At 54.2% G+C, this 9,543-nt stretch overlaps 1 protein-coding gene across 1 annotated transcript in view; it reads left to right on the top strand.

Annotated features, from left to right (window-relative positions):
* The first annotated feature begins 312 nt into the window (after window positions 1-312).
* Window positions 313-9,543, top strand: part of MAL (mal, T cell differentiation protein) — a 28,935-nt gene continuing 19,704 nt past the window's right edge. The window contains exon 1 of the mRNA XM_049857640.1: window positions 313-670. Within this exon, the coding sequence (XP_049713597.1) occupies window positions 578-670 (93 nt within the window). The 5' untranslated portion in view covers window positions 313-577. The remainder of the gene's footprint in view (window positions 671-9,543) is intronic.

Raw genomic sequence — 9,543 nt, 5'->3', positions numbered from 1 at the left:
AGGAAAGATGAAGAGACCCAGGTTAAGAACAGTTAAAGCAATGGCGAGCCGGGGCTGGCGAGTTGCCATGGAGGGAGGTTTCAGAGGGAAATCCTAAGGGTCAGTTGTACTCTGTCCTATAGGGTCACTATGAGCCGGAATCAACTCGACCCGCAACGGGTTTGGTTTTGGTTGTTCGCGGTTTTCATTCTTAAGGGGTGGTGATCACCTACGAAGCGTGCAAAACTTTCGAAGCACCTCGCTACAAAGGCTTTTTTCCTGCCCCCGCGGGAGGTGGGACACGGAAGTGGATAGGTCCCTCGCCCAGTTACGAACGCCCACAGCGCGAGCTCTGTGGGCTTCTGGGCGGTGCCCCGGGCTCTCCGACTGGATCCCCAGGGGCGCCCCTGCCAACTAGGTAGGGGAGGGGGCGGGCGGTGTCCGGGCTCCTCCCTCCTCTGCCCCCGGCTGCCGGGCTCTTAACCCGCGCGCGGGGGCGCCCAGGCCACTGGGCTCCGCAGAGCCAGCGAGCGGTCAGCGCGGAGCCGGAGCCCGAGCGGCGCGCGTCCTGTCCAGCGGCCGACGCCAGCACGCCGACATGGCCCCAGCAGCGGCGTCGGGGGGCAGCTCCCTGCCCAGCGGCTTCGCGGTCTTCACCACCTTCCCGGACCTGCTCTTCATCTTAGAGTTTGTGAGTGGTTCGCGCGCCCCGCGCCCCGATCGGGAAAGGGGCGGAATGGGGAGCGCCGGCAGCTCCCTCTGGGCACCACACACCCGGCTATCTATCGGAGCTGGATGCGCAGGCTGCGCTGGTCCCCGGGGCATCGGGATGAGGGGATGTTTAAAGGGGCTAGATCCGGACAGCCCGCTCCCTGAGTTGTTTGGCCACCTTCTAGACCCACGAGAATGAAGGAAACAGTCTGCGGGAGTTGAGTGGAAAGCCGAATTCGAAACACGGCGACGGGTCAGGGTTCATTTGTTGCGCGCTGGTTACCAAAGCCGCGCGCTGGGACCTGCTTTCCAGGTGGCCCGCAGAGCAGGTTCGTTTCCTCGCCTGGGTTTCCTCCTTGTTGGAGAGCAGCGTCCTAGCAGGGGCGTTCAGGTTTTTCCGGGAGATGGTCTCGTTTTTTTAAAAATCAGCAAAAGAAACCTGAGTATTACTTACCGAGCTTTGGAGACTGGGTGGGTGTCGGAGGAAGAGCTGAGTCCGGGTTTTTCTCTTCTGCTCTTCTAAAGCTTCTAGCTAGTAAACATATCTGTGACAACTTTGATCTGGGAACGATCAAACAGAGGCTATTGTTTATTGCTCTGCAGCGGTTCTACCCCGTGTGTAGGGGGCAGGGGAGGTGTTGGGGAGGCTGGTGAGAGAAGGTCCCCTTGCCCTGGCTTACCCTGAGCCCTCAGAAGGCCTTGGCACCTATGGTTTTCCCGACTGCGACAGAGCGGTAGAGCTGCCACCAGTGACTAAAGCGAAAGGCCACTGTGGGCTCCTTGTGTGCGAAGGCTACCAGCCTTCTTCAGCCTTAGCTCCCTGGGAGTCACCAGCCCTTACCAGGTATGGTGGGGCTTTGTTATTATGCTGGTGTGGTGCATTGCAGCCGCAGGGACACGTTTCCCTGTGCCCCAACCACAGAAGCGACAATGTGAAGACTTGATTGGGAATGAAAAAGTCAGAACCTGGTTGTTTAAAAACGGGACCCCAGCTCCTTGTCTGATTTATAGGCAAAAGGGTGTGAATGCTAAAGGGAGCAGAGGACTGGGCTGGCGTGCATCAGGTTTCCTCACCTGTGGAGCATTTCGGGAAGGAGAAAAGGGTTCTCCAGTAGCCATCGAACTCGTGGCAAGAGTTAAGCCCAAACTTAGGTCTGTCTAGAGTGACTTCAGATCCTGGGGAAAGCTAAAACCAGCAAAACCAAACCCACTGCCGTCCAGGTGGTTTGGACTCATAGTGGCCCTTTAGGACAGAGTAGAATTGCCACACAGGGTTTCCAGGGAATGGCTGGTGAATTTACTGCCAACCTTTTGGTTTGCAGCCAAGCTCTTAACCACTGGAGATAGCTGGAGTCAAGGAAATGACATGTAGAAGAAATCCAGGAAACCACTGCGCCTAGCCCCTCCATTTATAGATGGGGACACCCAGTGCAGAGTAGGCAAGGACTGGCCTAAAGCCAGCCAGCTTTCCAGCCAGGCACTCTGCCTCCCTGCCATGGTCCTTCCATGTTCAAGGCTGCCAGGTAAAACCTGGAATATGGCCAGCTGAGCGTGTTTGGGAAACCCTGGCAGCAGAGTGGTTAAGTGCTATGGCTGCTAACCAAAAGGATGGCAGTTCAAATCCACCAGGCCCTCCTTGGAAACCCTAGGGGACAGTTTTACTCTGTCCTATAGGGTCACTATGAGTCAGAATTAACTCACCAGCAACGGGTGTTTTTTTAATGGAGTGTGTTTGACACAAGCACTGGGGCAGAAGGAGGGACCCCTCCCCCCTCCACACTCTCACACACACACACACACACACACACACACACGGCTGGCCCACATCCCTGAGCCCTGTAGCACCCACTGGAACATTCTTTTCCCTAGTGGCTCATTTCTATCAGCTCTTAGCCTGTGCTTGCCCATGGCTGGATGTCCACGGTCTGGGCATGACTAAAGGGTTGTTTCCTCAGAGCACGCTGCATTTAAAAAGGCAGTTTCGTGACCCAGAGAGATCATGTAACGGGGCAGAGAGATTTTTAAGTAAAAAAGGTCTTCCTGGTGTCTCTCAGGTTGCCCTAAGCAGCAGCTTACCCTGCCTTTGTAGCTGTTTGGGGAGCATGATAGCAAGAATTGTGGAGAGATGTGGTAGTGGGGCTTCGTGCTTTTGCAGAAAACTCTGGTGCTCCCTCCTCTTGCCCTGGGAGGAGCTGGGCTCAGGTTGCAGGCAGGTGTCCCGAGTCTGGCCTCAAAGAAGGAAGGCTTCCCAGCGATGCCTGCCTCCTGGCAGCACAGCTCAGGGGAAGGAGTGCTGCTGGGGGAGGAATAGCCCAGCTAGGCAGGGCGATCTGCGGGGGAGGGACAGCAGGGTCCCACCTGCTATGGACTGAAATGTGTGTTACCTTGGCTAGGCCATGATGCCCAGTATTGTGTGGTTGCCCACCTTTGTCTCATCTGATGTGATTGTCTTATGTGTTGTAAATCCTACCTCTATGATGTTAATGAGGCAGGATTAGAAGCAGTTATATTAATGAGGCAAAACTCAAACTACAGGATTAGGTTGTATTTTGAGTCAATCTCTCTTGAGATAATATAAGAGAGAAGTGAGCAGAGAGACAGGAGGACTTCATGCCACCAAGAAAGCAGCGCCGGGAGCACAGCACGTCCTTTGGACCTGGGGTCCCTGCACAGAGACACTCCTAGACCAGAGGACAATTGATGACAAGGACCTTCTCCTCCAGAGCTGACAGAGAGAGAAAGCCATTCCCTGGAGCTGGCACCCTGAATTCAGACTTCTAGCCTCCTAGACTGTGACAGAATAAATTTTTCTTTGTTAAAGCTATCCACTTGTGGTATTTCTGTTATAGCAGCACTAGATGATTAAGACACCACCCAGTCCTCCAAGCGAAAGGGGAGGGGAGGCAGGAAATCTCAGAACCATGTATCCATGTAGTATTAGTTTTGTGACCTGAGACGGTAGAGGGTTCTTGTACAAGACACCCTTCCCGCTTGCTCAGAACGTCTCTCTCAGCTGTCTCAGAAGGTGTTTCACCTCTACCACTGCCCCCCCACCACTTCCCAAGAGGCCCTGGAGGTCTCACTGTCATCTCCGACTCTCTTCTCTAGATGGAGGTGGGCTTACAGGGTGCCTGGGAGGGATGAGAAAGCAGACACTAGCCCTATAAGTGTTTCTCTGCACGGTTGTATTAAAAAAAAAAAAACGCATGTGGTCTTGATGTGTGGGGGGGGAAAAAACGTTCTGTCAGGTCAGCTCTGACTCATGGTCAGCTCGTGTGTGTCAGGGTAGCACTGTGCTCCGTGGGGTCGTGTGTGTCAGGGTGGCACTGTGCTCCGTGGGGTCGTGTGTGTCAGGGTAGCACTGTGCTCCGTGGGGTTTCAGTGGCCGGTTTTCCAGAAGCAGACCACCAGGCCTTCCTTCCGCTCCTCCAACCTTTCGGTTAGCCGTGGTGCACATAAACCATTTGCACTACTCATTGGAACGGAGTGGAGAATTAAAGGACCCAAGGAGGTCCTGGCTACCCCCAAGAGGGCTTTAAAAAATCTATGAAATATTTCAAGTACTACAGAAAATCATATACAATACTTTTTTACAGGCCCCCACGTAACTACCACTCAGCCTGTCAAATCAACCTTTTGCTTTACCTGCTTTTATTATTCAGAATACAGGTGGCATCTAAGGTCCCCGTATATCCAACTATTATCCTATTCTCCCTCCATCGCCCGGGCACCCCTGGGCTGGCTGTGCTGGTCTTCACCCCCAAGCACAGTTTGCCCCTGACTGCACACGTAACTGTCTGTGAACGACACACAACTTGGTTTTACATGCTTTTAACTTTATGAAAATAGATGAGACCAAAACCAAACCTGTTGCTGTCAAGTAGATTCGAACTCATAGAGCATAACTACCCTATAGGGTTTCCAAGGAGTGGCTGGTGGATTCAAATTGCCTTTTGGTTAGAAGTCATAGCTCTTAACCACAGCGCCACCAAGGCTCCTATGAAAATGGTATAAAATTGTATATATTCTTCTGCAGCTTGCTTTTCATGCAGTGTTATGTTTTGAGATTTTTACACGTTTATATAGTTTATTATATCAATGGACACTTTGGTTGTTTCTGGTTTGCTGCTTTTTGCCATTGCAAGCCGCATTGCCAAGAACATTCTTTAACTGCCTCTTTATTTACATGTTGCCTCTTCTGGGAACGTGTAGAGGTTCTGGCTGGGTCATAGGATGTACACACCTCTGGCCTTCCCAGATGTTAGCACATGGCTGTCCAGTGAACACACCTCAGGAACAGATTTCCTGAGAAGCTGATGAGGCTTAAGTGCAGGACCCTCACTTGCTTGGGGCACGTCAAAGATCCTACTTAATTTTATATTCTTTCGTAAAGAAAGTCCCCCAAATTGCATAAGCTTCAGGCTAAACCTGAACACCCCGACTCTCATAGTAGCATGTGAAACCCTCATTGTTCCTCATTCTCACCAGACTTGCTTGCATCAGACTTTCTGACTTTCTGCTCGTCTGATGGGTGTGAAATGCTTGATTGGTTTTTAAATCTGTAGTCCAGGGAGTTGGCGATTACTCACAGTTAAGATCCCTGTGCCTGGTCTCCCAACAGCCTGGGAGGTGCAGATGTCAACCCCGTGACCTCACCCTCAAGGCCAGCAGGGTGGAGTTCCACTACACTCCCCAGGCAGGGCACTGCCCACTGGTGCAGGAAGGGGCAGTAACTCAGGGTGGGGCACGGCAGCCTTACCCTGGCCTAGCACCCCAACCCCAGAGCCCCTGACCTCTGAAAGCCACAGGCTCCTTGCAGGAAGTAGAAGGCAAGCCCAATCCAGGTGGTGTGACCCCGCCTCCCTGAGCACCCCCAGAGCTGCAGAGGCTTTGCTGCTGTTTCAGGCAATGGTCTCACAGGTGCACCGTTATACAAACCAGGGTGAAAGGCCCAGTGCTCCCCTCCCCAACAGCTCAGCCCAGGGCTTTACTTCTGGCCTGTCCCCACCCAGCAGGGGATTTTCGTTTTGGAGCCGAAGCTTTCCTGTCCACTTCTTCCTCCCTTCTGAGCCCGTTGGCTTCACAGCACCTGGGTCGCCAGTCATGGAGTGTGACGCCAGCACGGGTGCCCTGTCTCAGCTCTGGCCGAGGCCCCAAGAGGCAACTTGTTCCAGAAAGTGCCTGGAGAGACCCCCCTTTTTCAGGACTTGCCTGGAAAGTGCCTGGAGAGACCCACCTTTTCCAGGACTTGCCCGGAAAGTGCCTGGAGAGACCCACCTTTTCCAGGACTTGCCCGGAAAGTGCCTGGAGAGACCCCGCTTTTTCAGGACTTGCCTGAAAAGTGCCTGAAGACTGGTTATAAGATCACTAACCCAGCTTCCTCCTCCCCAGACTGTACAACAGGTGGAGCTGCTGAAAGAACTGCCAGGAATTAAGAGAGAATTTTTTCTTTGGGAAGAGTGTGCCACCCACATTTCCACGGCAAGGGCACCTCAGCAGCTGGGGAGACGTGGAGGAATGGGGTCTGACTCTCTGAGACTTCGGACAGAGAACCAGCGCTTGCAGAGTGGGCGTTTTGTGGTGGGGCAAGTGGAGAGCCATCGAGAATGGGTTTGGAGTTTCAGTTCTTACAGTGAAAGGAGCATAAACACCAGCTGACTCCAATCATGGCAACCCCGTGTGTGTCCCAGTAGAACTGTGCTCCATAGGGTTTTCAGTGGCTGATGTTTTTCAAAAGTAGATCTCCAGGCCTTTCTTCTGAGTTGCCTCTGGGTGGACTCGAACTTCCAACCTTTCTGATAGCAGCCCAACACATTGACCATTTGCACCCCCCAGAGACTTCAGTGAGACCATTTCTGTGATTGAAAGTGACCAGGGACTTTTTATTATTTGAAAGTGACCAGAGAAGTCCTGGAACTTGCCCTAGATTTTCACTGGGAGTATAGCGGGGACTGAGAGACGGACAGGCGGGAGCAGGGAGCCAGGTGCCTGAGGTTCTCACTGTTCAAGGCTTGGACTTTTATTTGTTGCCCCAGCCAGGCCTCTCTTGCGGTCTCTGACGAGTGGGGGCTGACCCTACTTGGCCAGCACAGGACAGTGGCCGAGTTCGGCCTTCCCTGGCCCCGTCCACTGACCCCCGCCTCTGCCTCCCTTTCTCCGTCACTGTTTGAAATGTGTGGATACTGCCAAGGCTTTCTCATTTCCTCATCTCCGAAGGAAGGGAAAGAGTTATAGGTAGATGTCCCTCAGGATCTTGTTTGCCAGATTTGAGAAGTGGCTTTTCTGGTTTTTTGAGAAGTACTGTTCCCTGGAAACTGTGAAGCATGATGCTGGGGGCTCAGGTCGGCCCTGCACAACCAAGGTCCAAGGAAGAGGGCTGCTTTTCCGCTTCTCACCAGTCCCTTCACGGGAAACAGGATGCTGCCAGGAGGCTCTGCGGGCATCCCCTCTGCCCGCCCGGGGCTTGGCCGAATGCTTTCAGGATAGGGTAGGAAGACTGAGGATGATGCTGCAGGGAGGGGCAGGTGCAGGGCAGGGTGGACAGGGACAAAGGCTGACAGTCTGCACCTACACGGCAGGCCAGCCAGCCAGCGGGAGTGCACTGGGCCGCAGGCACTGGTGTGGAAGAGAGGCCAGGAAGACAGGGCTGCCAGTCCTTCTGAGGCCGGTTCTGCACAGCCTCAGGGATGGCTTGGATTTGATCTGGGCCCGGGACACATGTCCCGAGGGAAGGGTCCCCTGAGGCCTGTGTTGATATGGATAGAGCCAGCCAGTCTTGACCTAGATGGGGGCTGGGGGCTGTCTCCTAATGGATTCAGCACTGAGTCCCTTGCTCCCTTGCAGGAGGGTCTGGTTAAACTCCACCCCCAGACACAAGCCTTCCTGGGGCCTCCTCCCAAGCCCTCAAGTATCAAGCCCTGGACATGGTGCTTTGGGCCAAGGTATCCAAGAAGGAACTGATAAGATACCCCCCAGGAGGCATTGTCTTCTGGTGCTATGGGGTGTGAGAGCTCTGGGCGGGAGGCGCCCCTTGTCCTCCGGGCACTGATGCCTGGATGAGCCTGGGCCAGCTCCTCTCACCCGCTTCAGACCTGGATGAGCATGGGCCAGCTCCTCTCACCCACTTCAGACCTAGATGAGCATGGGCCAGCTCTTCGCACCAGCTTCAGACCTGGATGAGCATGGGCCGGCTCCTCTCACCCACTTCAGACCGTTCCAGAAACACCGCCTTCAGGGCAGGCGACATGAGCAGGTCCTGGTGTTGTCTGACTGTGGGGGCTCTGAATTGCCTTCTGCGTTTTGGCGGAAAGGTTTGCGTCCTGCGTAGACCCTGCCTGGGCACCCACAGCGTGGTTAACTCCAGGGTCGTGTGCTGGCAGTGATTCTCTGCCACACTCAGCTCCAGGCGCTCTGCACTAACAGCTAACCCACAAAAAAAAAAAAAAAAAAAACCCACAGTGGGCGAAAAAACCCAGTGTGGAATCAGCTTAATGCACCAAGGCCCTGGGTTCGGAGAAAGATGTGTAGGAGCTAAAGGAAAGCTTCAGCCACTCTCCATAACGCATTGATAAACCCAGGCAGTGGGAAGAGAGGGCCCAGGGGCAACATGGCCAGTCTCAGCTGACCTGAGATGCCAGACCAGAGCCTCCACCCTGTTAGAGCACAGGGAGACTGAGAGAGGAGTGGGTGGAGAGACGAGGGTGCGGAGAAGGTCCAGTGAAACACCCAGGTCTGACGATGGAGGTAGCCCCGGAGAGGGCAGGGGGCCTGGGATTTAAGGGGTGGGCACTCCAGGAAAAGGGCAATGTGGGGGGACAGAGGTGAAGCTGACATCCTTTGACCTGTAGCAGGGGTGCTGTTGGGGACCCTGGAATGCAGGCCTGGGTGCACAGAGGAGGGCGACATGCATGCACCTATGTCCTGGTTTTTTCTTGTCTTTTGGACTTAATGTAGCACAAACCTTGGTATTAATTTCTTCTGAAAGAACAGAGTCTGCTGAGACTGGCTGTCCAGGGCGGAGGGGCAGGAGGGAAAGCCTGCTTCCTGTGGCCGTCTCCCCCTGTTGTTCTCTCCTGGTCAGTGCCCACGGGCAGCTGGGAGCCAGGGTGCAGGCTAATGGGTTATTCCCTTCTTCCCTCTGGGTTATATTGTCACGGGCTGGTGGCCTCTCCTGCCACTTCCAAAGCCAACCGTAGACTCGAGGGAGATTTCATGGCAAGCTGTCAGTGGGACACCTCGGGAACGATGCCACACACTATAGGCTCTGGCCAGGACTCCACAGCCAGCCTGGCAGAGCTGGCCACCCACCAGCTGTGGTGATGTAGGCAGACAACTGCCCCTCTCTGTTTCTGCATCAATAAAACAGGGATGTAATAGTAGCTACCTTGAGATTACTGTGGGGACTTAGGAGCCCTGGTGGCACAGTAGTTAAGCATTCAGCTTCTAAGGAAAGGTTGGCTCTTAGAACCCACCAGCTGCTCCTATAAAGATTTCAGCCATGGAAACCCTATGGGGCAGTTCTACTTGGTCCTATATGGTCACTATGAGTTGGAATGGACTCGACTGCATACGACATCAACAATATACACAAAGCTCTCTAACAATGCCACACATGAGGCTGCCGCTCAGTAGCCATCAGATACAGTTCTCATTGATTTACTAATAACCAGACACCTGCTCTGAAGCCACTGGCTGGTCTGTGCTAATGGGGCGCCCCTGCAGGAGGGGCCACCGGGCGGACCCCTCACCACCTTTGCCCTACATGCCCTTCTGTACCACCTGTGGGGTAGGTGTTGGAGGTAGGGCGTGGGTGAGATGTGGGGGGCGGGCAGGCTGTTGAGGGCACACTGGACT

Source organism: Elephas maximus, chromosome 17 (genome assembly GCF_024166365.1).
Source record: "Elephas maximus indicus isolate mEleMax1 chromosome 17, mEleMax1 primary haplotype, whole genome shotgun sequence".
NCBI classification, from domain to species: domain Eukaryota; kingdom Metazoa; phylum Chordata; class Mammalia; order Proboscidea; family Elephantidae; genus Elephas; species Elephas maximus.
The sequence above is the reverse complement of the archived record's forward strand: the minus strand, read 5'-3'. Positions and strand labels throughout refer to the sequence as shown.